General features: G+C 39.8%; 1 protein-coding gene across 1 annotated transcript; it reads left to right on the top strand.

Moving 5' to 3' along the window:
* Nucleotides 1–4,042: 4,042 nt before the first annotated feature.
* Nucleotides 4,043–10,524, top strand: irx4b (iroquois homeobox 4b). The gene is made up of 5 exons (XM_088010103.1): nucleotides 4,043–6,140; nucleotides 6,261–6,370; nucleotides 6,629–6,785; nucleotides 7,873–8,026; nucleotides 8,115–10,524. Exons 1-5 carry the CDS (start codon nucleotides 5,961–5,963, stop codon nucleotides 8,648–8,650), a joined length of 1,137 nt encoding a protein of 378 aa, XP_087866229.1. The 5' UTR covers nucleotides 4,043–5,960; the 3' UTR covers nucleotides 8,651–10,524.
* Nucleotides 10,525–12,819: the final 2,295 nt, after the last annotated feature.

Here is a 12,819-nt window from a genome sequence, read left to right as displayed (position 1 = left end):
TGAATAAGCATATTTTGATTGATTTTCTTTTCTTCTTTTACTTAATGTTAAAAGTGTGAATAATTTGTTCACTACATTGTCTGTGAGGGCTCTTTCATCTCAGAATTTTGTTTAATCAAAGAAATGGTTCTATGGTCAGTCAACCTATATAAATTCATTTTTGACCATTATTGCAAGTTTGACAAAATAAAACATATCAAACTTTGCACTTGTGTGGCCTACTGAATTGTTTTTAATCCAACTGAAATATTTGATTTTCTAGTGTGTATGCGGACACTAAATATGCCAAGGGCTGAAGCCCTTGAAAGACATCTCCCTTTGCTTAATAAAAGACTCCAGTCATTTTGTTTGGTGATATGCTCACATCTTATGAACAAATGCATTATGTAAATTTTAAATGCATTATTTTTGCAAGACACAATTTATAAAGGAATAAAGTAAAAGATTAAATAGCCTTTTTTTTAAGTAGCGTACTTAAGATATATTTCTGTTGAATATTTACGAATCTCAGATTTCCGACATGTGTCCCCCCCAATTGTAAACTTATTCCTACGCCCCTGGTCAGCGGCTAAACAAATTGCCATTTTCTTTGAATGACATATGTTTTTGTGTGGAGACGCGCAACGCCAGCGCAGGGAGATAGCTTCATTTCCGAGCTTTGAGCACAGATGAGGGGGAAGACAGTGAGTCCATGTTCGGTATATGAGCACCTTTCACGGGACAAATGGAATGTCAATCAAGGACCAGTACACAGATGCGCCGTCCCCGGCGGGGGACCGAGATGCTTTCTGGTGATGCAGCTCTGTTGTTCCGGCCTCACTCTGGGTGCACTGGGAATATTTTTGTCCTTTTACCTCTCCACATCCCCTCGCTCCATTTCAGATCCCCCCGGCTCTTAACGATTTCTTCGGCTCCCCAAGTTTGTCTCTTTTTACGCGCGTCCTTTTCCCTTCATCCACTTTTTAACTTCGGAGCCTTGCACGAAAAGCTACTTACTCAACTCTCCTTTGTTTTCATAGTTGTTCTGTTTCTCTGTAACTCCTCGACAATTCTTGTTAGTGCCCCAACAAGTGGAAGTATACTGAAGCCAAGTGTTGACTTGTCTTCCCATCCTACGTTTCTGCCTTTCTAGAACTTGAAAACAGAAAGTCATTAGATAAATTATCCTTTTCTGTCTCTTTGTGATATTAAGAGGGAAATTTGAATCAAGTGCCATAAACAAAATGCATTTGACTACAAGAGAAATACATTTTCTTGATCATTTGGAAGGTAATAAGGAGCTTGATCGTCTTTTCACATCACATCATAGTGGTGAGTTGAAAGCCCCAATATCTTCCACCCTTGAGTTCTCCGTTTCCAACTTACCACTATGATGTGATATGAAAAGACTGATCAAGCTGCTAAAGCTATTAAGTCCTGTGTGTTGTTAGATTTTCAAAAGTTAGTGACAAATTCACCTACATCCAATGTGCATGGGATGCACATTGGATCTGGAGATCTGGAGCGTTGAAGATTCTTGAAAGACTGAGGAATCAGCATTATTAGCAGACCGACATGTTTTGGCTTGTGCCATTCATTGGGGTCATTGCAAAACTCCATAAAGTTTGTGTTTAAGTAAAAAAAGAGACCATCACGCATTCACCAAAAATTTGTCTGAGGCATCAGCATTCATGGGGACGATGCAGACTGAACCTGAACCTAAACAGGATCTGGGCTAAACCACGCCAAAGTTAAAGGGGAAGTATCTAGAAGACAAGGTTAAAGCACACATGGCTATTACAAGAGCTCTATATTAACATTTTAACTGGTTGGCAAAGATTAAAAAACAAAACAAAAACAAACTGAAAACAGCAGTATTTAGCTTTAGTTTTGAAGGTAGTTTTAGAAAAATATGCATTAGAACATCTAACCAGAGAAACTCATTAATAGACAGATCTTTGTTTAATATTCAGTTAAACTTAGAAGATTACATACAGTGTCCTAACATTTTGTTGTGGCTTTAATATGCTTAGTTTAATTTCCTTTCCTATGAAAAGCCCAAATTTCTCCCACTGAAGAGTCTTCAGGGCTCCATCTAGTTCTCTCTAGAGACAGTCAGCTTAACTGTGTTTCCTTGAAATCTCTAACATTTTCTAAGAAGAACGCTCCAGATGGGGGTTTTTATATCATTGGTGCACAGACATTTGCCTTGGCTTATGATTCTCAGAACTCTGAACAACAGTTTTTACTCAGGGTTGCTTTGGAGAGTCACCTTTGAGCCCATTATAACCACACTACAGAAATAATCCTACCACCTCCTGTAGTAGTAGGAAGCCACAGGAGTTTGGATTGCCTGAGTCTTGCATTGGAAGTAAAGAGATAAAAAAAAATTCCCACCATAAAATATTACAGATCTTCAGGAAGTTACTCCATCTCCAACTGGTAAAAAGGTTCCTTTTATAAAAACAGAATCAACATATTTTAATGTTTCATTGAAATGTCACCAGTTATGACTCTCCATAACTGGTAACTTCTTCTGAGGCTTCTCTTCACAACAAGAAAGTGATGATTGCTGCCTCCAGGTCAGCGGTCAGTCTCTTCCTCTGTGAAGGAATTCAAGAATGTTGGTGCCTTATAACCAAAATTATGGCAGGATGAAGTAGGAGACGGGTAGATGTGGTTCATGTCTGCAGTCATGTGGCTCATGTTCAGATCTGACCTGGCGAAGAAAGACCTGGGGCAAAATACTCTTGATTTACAAATCTATCTAGATTCTAATTTCCTCCTTGAGCCCATCAATTGGGAGGATGGGCTCAAGTACTGAAATAGGCTGAGATGTGTTCCATCAAAGACCTAAAGTTCCCTTTTAGCCTGCGATTGCCTACGGACTCTCCAGAATGAGGTAAAGTGTTTCTGCAAAATATTTAGGTTTTCACAGCAACCGATCTCATAAGTGGAATGGGTTGATTGTTCTGAACTTTTACCGAGTTAAAGTGGGATAGTATAATGTTATTCCCTCATCACAGAGCGCCCCTCTCCCACTCAGCTCCTTCAGACTAGCTAGCAGCAATTAGCAAACACCTGATGGAACTCCATGTCTGTTGAGCTCATATGAACTTCTTCTCAGTGCAACGCTCCTAAGAAAGGCTATAAACGGCATCACGGACAAACATTGTGATGACATTCTAAACGCAAAGTGTTAGAGCAGAAGCTTCTTAAAGAGACACAAATTTCAAGGCGTCGGATTGCAAAATCAAATTTCTTTTGACCCTCTAATGGTCTTAAGAGACGGGGTTATTTGAAACCTACAAGCTTTTTATTCTGTGCATGAAAGGAGCTGGACTGACCCTGTGTGTGCAGTTTTTTTCTTCTCTTGGCGAGTGGTTTTGGGTACTGACGGTGTGACAGGACAACCCGCCTCCCCCATTGCTTCCTGGCTGTCTGATCATCATTTGCCTAAACGTTGTACTAAAACTGGGGGAGGGTTAAGATATGTGTCATACTTACAGCATTTATACAACAGTTGAAGGTAACAGCTGCTTGATTGTTCTATAAAATGGCACTATATGCCTAGAAAATACATAATACTGCCCATTTAGAATATTTCTACATAGTACAACCCATATAAACAGACTAGACACTTGGAATAACAGTTGGCTGCTACATCTCCACTATTTAAATAACTTTACAACTCCCCAAAATTACATTTTGTCTAGCAAAAAAAAAAAAAAAAAGGAACCTTAATTACTGCTGCTTTGATTTAGTTTCTCACAACTTGCCTTTTCCCCTCTTATTTTATCCACATGATGGCTCAATTACATATATACTTTTTTTTTTACAGAATATAAACATTGTTGCATTTTAAATCTACCACTCTGCCCATTTATCTCCTCAATTCTCTAAGACCAAAAAGGCTGAAGAAACAACGTTCCCACTTCCTCCGCGCATCTTAAGACTTGGTTATTAAAAACATGACAAGCTAAAGGTGCTTACTCAAGGGAATGCGTGGACTGTTTATTGTTTGATTAATTTGCTCGGGGGAGACCTGAAATTCCACCCCCCCCCCCCCCGCCATTCCACCGCCCCACTCATGAATATGTGGGTGACAGCGAGATTTCTCCGCGGTGACAAGTTATCTAAACTACAGAGGCAAAAACGATTATGCTAATATCAGGTTGTAGTCATCAATCATCCCGTGTCAATGTGGTGTCAACGCATCATCGTCCCTCTCCTCCGGAACGCTCCTCTGGCCACGCGAGGTTGTAAAATGTTTGTAGCGCGTGCAAGCATCGCAGCTGTGGGTGTTTGTTTGGAGAATTGATCACGCGCTCTTCGCGCCCTGGGGGGACTGGATCTGAGTGGATCTGCGCTGTCCTCTTGGATGGAGGGGCTGAAAGGAAGCTGGGAGGGAATTAATTGGGCGAGTTTCTTCGTCCTGATGGGAACACCGGGCTGACGTCAGAGGGAGACGCGCCTTAAAATCCAAAGAGCGCATCACAGGGAGACGCGTGCTTAGATCACACACATACACACACGCGCGCGCGCAAACCAAAGCCTTGATGGTGGTAGGAGAGCAGGGAGGCTGTAGAAAGCTGCGGCAGCGGAGAGAGTGAAGCGGAGAAGTTGCTTCCTGAGGCGCGCAGGGATGACAGCTGCGCGTAAACGTCTGCGCGCCACGACTTGGATCAGAGCGTTGATGATTTTGTGATCTAAAAAAACAAACAAACAAAAACAACAAAAAAAAAAAACAATAAAAACAAAACGGAACATAAGAGTGTCTCTGAATTAGTGTCCGTGGAAAAACAAGCTGCGGGTGGTACGGATGCTGTTGGACGTGGCCACGCGGTTTTCTTCCAGCTTTTGCGTTTTTTTCCTACTTTGAACCATGGCGTATTCTCAGCTGGGATATTCCTACTCCACCACACCACAGGTGAAGACTGCTCGGCAAAAAGTTATTTTGATTTAACTTTATTACTATGTTGATGGAGAAAAATGCGAAAAGCTCTTTTTGTTCGTTCATTTAAGTAAATAATGCTTGGTTTATATTTTAAAGATAAAACTGAGTTGTGCAGTAAATCCCTCTATTCTCAGTTCACCGGAACTATTTTTGTTGTTTTGTTTTTACATCTGTATTCATTTTTTTATTTCATTCTCTCATTGTTACCTTTTCAGTTTTTTCTCATGTTTTACACATTTATTTGTTTATTTTACTGGCCTTTGGTTTGACTTTATATTAGTTTAAAGTAACTGTTTTGTGTTTACATCTTAACCTTCATTGTCATGAATTTTCAGTTATTTGTTGGATTTACTAGTTTCCACGAGGCACTTTGAGTTTAATTTCTTGAATAATCAAAATGATAAAATTGCAAGATTATTATTTTTGAATAAACTGTTAGATAGCTTCTGAAGGCTTTAGTTTATTTATTTATTCAGGCATTTTGTTTGAGTTTATATAGATGTTTAATAATTGTATGTATTTGTTTTATTGTTGTGATTAATGTAAATTTTATCTTAATTTAATTTAGTTTTTACTAGGCTCTTGTAGTTTTGACTTCATATATTGATTTGAAATTTGTTCCTTTAAATCACTTATTGGTCTGTTTTTGTGATAAATCAACAGTATATAAATATTCAAAGGATTTAGTGCTTTACTTTTTACCAGGCAATTTTAGCTTGACATGATGTTGGTCATATTTTATCTTTTTTTACTGTCGTAAAAATATATAGCTGTTTAAATGAAATGTAGATTTTTGATTTATGTATTTGTTGGTGTATTTGTTTTAATTTTTTTGTTACTTATATTCTTAGTTTGAACGTTCTTACCTGGAAGCTCTCCTTAGAAGTTTTATGTTTAGCATCAGTTTGTTCATTTTGCCGCTTGCTGCTGTTTGCATGTGAAAACTGTTGACATAACTGAAAACAAATTGATTGGTTATTACAGGTTTATGCCATTATATTGAAACATTTGAATAAAATTACTGATGCCGGTTTGTCCACAGTTTTTGATGACCTCTGGTTCTCCTGCATCCCACCCGGTGCTGCGCTCCCCGGGCCACCAGCTTCCTCCTGGAAGCGGCATCGGGGTCTACGGCGGCGCTTATACGAAGAGCCACAGCTACTACAACACATGCGCCAGCGACGCCTCCTCTCTCTATTCCAGGGTGAGTGCCAGGCCTCACTTTGATGCTTTTAGCACTGATACAAATGGAAACCACTTTGCACAGGTCAGAAAAGAATGTAGGGAAATTGTATGTCTGATATTTAAACTTTAACACTTTTAGGGGCCGCTAGATCCCAAAGAAACTGCACCCATGCATTTGGGGACGTCTCAGAGCGCCGCCTATTATCCTTATGAATACACATTTGGTCAATATCCTTATGACAGATATGGGTAAGTTAACTCGTTCTCTCAGCTGACATTGAGATTTTAACCATTTACTTGGTAAAACGTCTACTGTTTAATTATAATACACTATATTATTATCATATATAAACATTGCAAAACTGTCTGAATGTGGTCATGGACATGAAAACATTTGATTGCGGTAAATTTCAAGACATTTTTTTGTGCTAAGCAGAAAGAAAATAAAAGGAACATTTTTTACAACAACGTTCTCTCTGTTGCTCATGTCTGTTGTCGATGGTTCAGGTATTCCTGCTCGGACAGCTCCTCCCGCCGTAAGAACGCCACCAGGGAGACCACGAGCACCCTGAAGGCCTGGCTGCAGGAGCACCAGAAGAACCCGTACCCCACCAAGGGGGAGAAGATCATGCTGGCCATCATCACCAGGATGACCCTCACACAGGTGATGCTCAACATTTAATGGCTATTACATGAATACTTAAACATTAAACAATGAATCAGTTATCTATTTTTGTTTTACAAATAATCTGAAGTCATCATCAGCCATTCCAGTCCAGGTTTGGCTGCCCCACGTATAGCATTTGTCACGTTTGTCCAAATCTAATGCTAAAAAAGAATAAGAAAATTCTCCTTTTTCATGTTTACACAAAGAGTTTCTGTTCTGTGTAGAATCAATTAGTCTGTGTAGTTTTGATTTAAGCTGTAAAAATCCTAAAACGCAGTCCAGATTCACTAAAAACAGAATTAGGTTTAGCGCTAATGGTTAGCTTCAAAGTGATGCCAACTTTTAGCGTCTTTAGCGGCTAATGGATATCCTCACAGTGCTTATAAAATCATTCTCAGCTCGTTTTCTCTCGTCACTGATGACTTTCTGTTCTCCATGATCCAAAATCCTGCCCTCTAAACAATTTAAAAGGTGGAGGCCACTTCAGCAAGAAATCTTGATATGTTGACAATCAACATAATCAGACAGCTATTTGGAAAGGAAGCAGACGTCTAAACTACTTGGAAAACTAACTTGGAAAGGAAAGACTCAGTTTAACAACTTACAATTACTTAACCAGGCAAAGTGTCATGCTGGCACAATCAGGACTTGGGCAGAGAAATACTGCAGTATATCACATCTCTTGACACCTATAATGGTAACACTTCATTCATTTTTTTCTTAGCGCTCCACAATAAATTGAATGGAAGTTTGTGGAGTACTATGATTCCATGGACAACTTGGAAGCAATGTTTGGTGGCTACATCCTGCATGTACCATTGATTCAAACCCTGCCAATTGGATGGACGTTCCTAATCCTGTGTACTTACACAGGATTGGGCCAAGACGTTAAAGCTTAAGGAAAAATGGTGTACACATAAAAATGCTGGGATAATACAGAAAATTTGGCAATGAATGTCTTCAACTCAATAGTCATTGCTGTGCTATGTTTTCCGAATATCTTGCAGACATTTTCTACTTTTGGTGGTCTTTTATTATTCCCTTCATCTGGAACTCATTTTAAGTGCCTCTCTGTGTCCTTCAGGTGTCTACGTGGTTTGCCAACGCACGCAGGAGACTAAAAAAAGAGAATAAGGTGACATGGTCACCAAGAGCTTGTAAAACGTCTGATGAGAGAGGCTGTGATGAGGACAGCAGCGAAGCCGAGAAGCCGCTTGGAAGTAGCACACACCTTCACGGTAAGAAAGTCCAGAGCAAGTTGCTCATTTTTTCAATGCAATTGGCAATTACAATTTCACTGTTTCCTGAACCGATTGTCTTTTGCAGATCAACAATGTGGAGAACTGCAGAGTGACCTTGAAGACTTCGACATGGTGGAGTCAGATGCTTCTGAAAGTGACCCGAAGTCGCATGTTCTACCAGAGGGCGAAGAAGCAAACTCAAGCGCAGAACACCCACATGGGCAAAGACTGTCTGCGGATTGCCCCAAACTAACACCAGTCAATCATCAAAGCAGTTCCTTCTACATGAATCCAAACCTTCGAAGTCCCGACACAAAGCCCAAAATCTGGTCTATCGCCCACACTGCTGTTCCCCCAGAAGCTGGCTCCCCACCAGAATACCCCCCATGCATGCTGTCGTCGACCCGGTCCTCCTCTCCTGTGTACTCAACAAACATGGCGCTCACCAGTGTGGACAGGCAACAAGAGTCTCCAGTGGCCACACTGAGAGAGTGGGTGGACGGGGTGTTCCACGGTCCTCCGTTCCAGCAGCCCAAACCAGCGGAGGCGTGGAAAGGCCTCAACAACAGCGGGACGTCTGTTCAGTCCTTTGAACTCTTGCAGTCTACACCGTGTTTGTAGTCTATGAACATTGTAGCACAGGGACGTATGGACTGAAAACAAAAGTCTACATTTTGCTTTTCATGATGGAACGGAGGGACTGCACCTCAAACATCAAGTTCTCCAATGCAGGACTTGCTTCCTTGCAAAAAAAAAACAAAAAAACTTTAGAGTCTTAAATGGGATTTGCCACCATACTGTAAGTCATAAAGAGCTTAATGGTAAAGAAATTATTTTAGCTCTAAAAAAAAAAAGTCAGTAGAATTTTCCATGTAGCAGTGATGCAACCTGCAGCCATCCTTGTGTCTGTTTTATACTGTAAGGCTGGTCTGGTCCTAAAACACTCCTACACTTACCACCCAGAAAGAAATTCAAAATTTTGCTTGATGAAAACTGATGATAAAGTATGAATTACATTTTGTAGTTTAGATATTAAAATGAGATTCTGTGAAGGTATCATCAGTAAAGTTCCCCTATGTGTATGTGTATTCAATGGATGCCTTTTTACTGCAAATCTGAGAAAAAGTGAAGAAATCCTCAGACCGGTCAAAGATCAGACAGGGGTCTCAGCTCAAGCTGATCTTGTCCACTTAAAACGACTCAAATTTATAAAAAGTTATACTAGCATATGTTAGGAATCTACACATTTTCGCTTACTCAGCTTGTTTGTATTTAGCCGAATAACATCACTGTTATTAAGCTAAAAGAATGGTGGTTAGGGCTGCTAGCTGTGTTAGCCAGCTTGATCAGTTCGCTCTATGTTCTCCAAGAACGGAGCAAATTTTGGATTTCCGACCATCATTTGTGCGAGGTGTGTACGATATGCAACTGTAACAAAGCTAAAGTTACATTGATTAGCCCTGCTAGTTGTATCGATACATCAGCTGCGATTCATCAGTTTGCTCTAAATCCACCTGGAGTGGCAGAAATTTTTATAATTTATAAATGGTCGTCGGGTTGGTCAGCAGCATCAAAGATGGTACATACCAAAAATTGTCCAAGCGACTCACAGCTAAGGGAAGGCTAGCAAGCTATTTACACAGACCCAGTCTTTAGTGATTTTAGAAATTTAAACCAAACCAGCTTAGCTAACATCAATGCTAGCTAAGCCATCTTAGTTACCATTGATTATTTTAAGAATAGAACATTTTTAACAAACATTGCCTGTGTTACTATCCATAAATATGTTTCCAGAAGCTGCTCGATGTATCAATCTGCCTGACTGGCTTATCGTGACTCTGGGCACATAATTTCCAAACTATTAAAAGCAAAGGAGAATACTATCTGCAATGTTACTGCATAAATGAAGAGATGACCTCGCAAATGCTAAATTTGCGGGGTTAGAGTGGATTGAGTCTAAGGTGGCGAGTCACATCGATAAGGCTGATGGCGTCTGCTAGTTACACTAGCGGCGCACAGTACCATGAGCGCTGTTCAGTTTGGAAAAGTTGGTAATAGTTAAAGCCTAGACACGCAATATATCCCCATTTAGGGTAACATTTTAATATTCAGTGATTTCAAATTGATAGCCTAATCTAAAATGGCTAGCAGTTAGGTCTTAATTTCTCTGAGATTTCTTTCACTTATCTCCAAACTTACATGCGACATCTATGACCTAAAGCTAAGGGAAATATTACTGCTATTTTAACTTCACAGAACATTTTCCTTTTTTTGAGAAAAGCTCCTTTATAGGAAACAGTCAGTGAGTAGCACATAATCCTATTTTGAAAACATAATAATCCTCGACTCTTTTATAACTCGTAGGCTCTAATGTACTTCAGTGATCAGAGTCAAATCCTGTACAGTTTCCACTCATGAAATGAAAAACACACGACTGTACACTTGCACCATGGCCTGCACATGCACTAAGTCACAAAAATAAAAAGTGTATCCTGTAGCATGGCAGTGTTTTTGGTGTGTCCTGGCGTTGTAATGGAATCCCTTTAGATGATATAAAGCCTTTTCTGGAGCTGAGGGATACACCTCTGAAGCCTTGGCTGAGTGTGTATGTGCGCCACAGAGTTTGTTTGTGTGTGTTTGGATGGCGTGGAATGGGGCGGTGTGAGAGTGGGTGCACGGGGGGGAGTGGGTGGTATTCAGCCGTGACTAATGGAAACACACAGAGGAGGGTGCTGCTAAATTGTTAAATCGATGCCACTTCCACCTCGGCTCCAGATATAGCTGCAATCAGCGATGCGTCTCTTTTCATTAGGCGCTTTTTGACTTTGTCAACCTTGGACAGCAGGAAGATCCCTCCCACAAATAGAAAAATAAAAAATAAAAAATCATGAAAGCATCTGGATAATACCAAGTGTCACACCTTTATCTGAAACAAAATATTTTTCCCCCTTTGCACGCAACAGAAATTGTTAAAATTTATGTTTAAAGGCCATTAAGTCCTAGCGTTTTTCTAAAAATCAATAAAAAAAATTCTCAACCACCGCATAAAGAAATGCAAAGAACTTGTTTTCCCATCTTTATCCTTTTCCTGCTCCTGTTTTTTTTCTTATTTAGAAGTGGTAATAAAGTATTTATCAGAACAGAGGAGGGATCTGCCTGGGCTTTGTATGGAATTAACCATTTCAGATTAAATAATTCAGGATGAATTCAACCGAGAATTTCATTCTGTTTCTGCTTCATAAATAAGTCAGACTTGAGATGATAAATAATGGCATCTGTCTTCTTATTTCGATAAAACTTTTCTTTCTCCTGCGATCATCCTGACAGGACCTTCGCTGTGGCTGGCTGCTAATTTATCTTTTATAGTTACGCCGAATTTCTTTTTTCACTTTGTCTAAATTTAACAGGCCAGGAACAACACAGTTTTGTTCCCGTCTTGAAATAGAGGCAGAATCGAAGTGGCGGTGTCGTGAAGAAACTGGCCCAGCAACAGTATAGCAGTTAGGAGATGTAAACCTGTTCTCACCTTTTGCTGTTTGGGTGATGCATTTTTTTTTAACTTGTCCAGAAAAGAGGGAATAAACCACCAGTTTTAGATTTTTAAACGGTAGAGAATGAAATAAATCTTGATAAAAAAAAAAACAACTCTCTTTTTCTGATTTTGCCTAACCGATCACGCTGGACATCAATAGATTTTAGGGGATTTACAAACCAGAACTGCTGAGTAAACAGTCTTCACCTACTTCAAAGAATTGGTAATGGTCGATTTACTGCAGAGTGGATTTGGAAAGTTTCCATGGGGGCCACACACACGCATCGGACTTTCCAGCACCATGAGATGAGTTACCAAGACACATAGCTGCAGTAAAGAAATAGTCAACAACAAATTTCTTGCCGTTTTTGCCCCCCCAAAATATTTTTTTGACACTGTTGATCAAGACAGCTGAACAGAAACAAAACTGAAGTTATCTTTGGACCCAAAGAGTAATGACCTAGAGTCAAGCAAGTAGTTTCAGCAGAAACTATTTGATTAGGCCCTGAATCCAGATGGATTAAGATATTCAGAGTCACATAAAGACAGTTATAAAGTCGGCCTTCTATCACCTGAAGAACACTTTCAGGATTAGACGACTAATATCTCAGCAAAATCTAGAGAAACTCCCTCATGCATTTGTCTTTAGTTGTATTGATTATCTCAATAGTTTCTTCACAGATCTGCCTAAAGAAAATTCAGACAGCTGTAGCTGATCCAGAACGCTGCTGCTCACGTTCTCACTAAAACCAGTAAAACCCCAGTTCTACTGGCTCCCTGTAGATCAGATAGTTTATAAATCACTGAGCACCAAACTACATAAAAGATCTTTTGTAATTGTATCAACTTTCCAGACCCCTCGGGTCTTCTGGTTCTGCTCTGCTTTGCATCCCCAGAACCAGAACCAAACATGCAAAAGCAGCATTCAGCTTCTGTGCAACACAAATCTGAAACAAACTTCCAGAAAACTGCAAAACAGCTGAGTTCCATTAAATCAAAGCTGCAAACCCACCTTTTAAGAGTTGCCTTGGATTAGTAGTAACCAGAACATTGATCAGCATATTTGATGAGTATTTTCTTGATGATTTTAAGGATGGCATTTGACAAAATGTAATGTTTGTTGCTTGATTCATAATTGATAGTTTTTACGATGCAAAGCACTTCGAACGTCCTTGTTGCTGAAATGTGCTATACAAACAAACCTGACTCAACTTTCAAGTGAAACAGGATGGATAAACTGATGGCGTTCCATGTTAGA

The sequence above is a fragment of the Poecilia mexicana genome, unplaced genomic scaffold (assembly GCF_051168715.1).
Source record: "Poecilia mexicana isolate PSO_F unplaced genomic scaffold, ASM5116871v1 scaffold_11, whole genome shotgun sequence".
NCBI lineage: Eukaryota > Metazoa > Chordata > Actinopteri > Cyprinodontiformes > Poeciliidae > Poecilia > Poecilia mexicana.
Note: the sequence above shows the minus strand (reverse complement) of the source record. Positions and strands in the feature narration are given on the sequence as shown.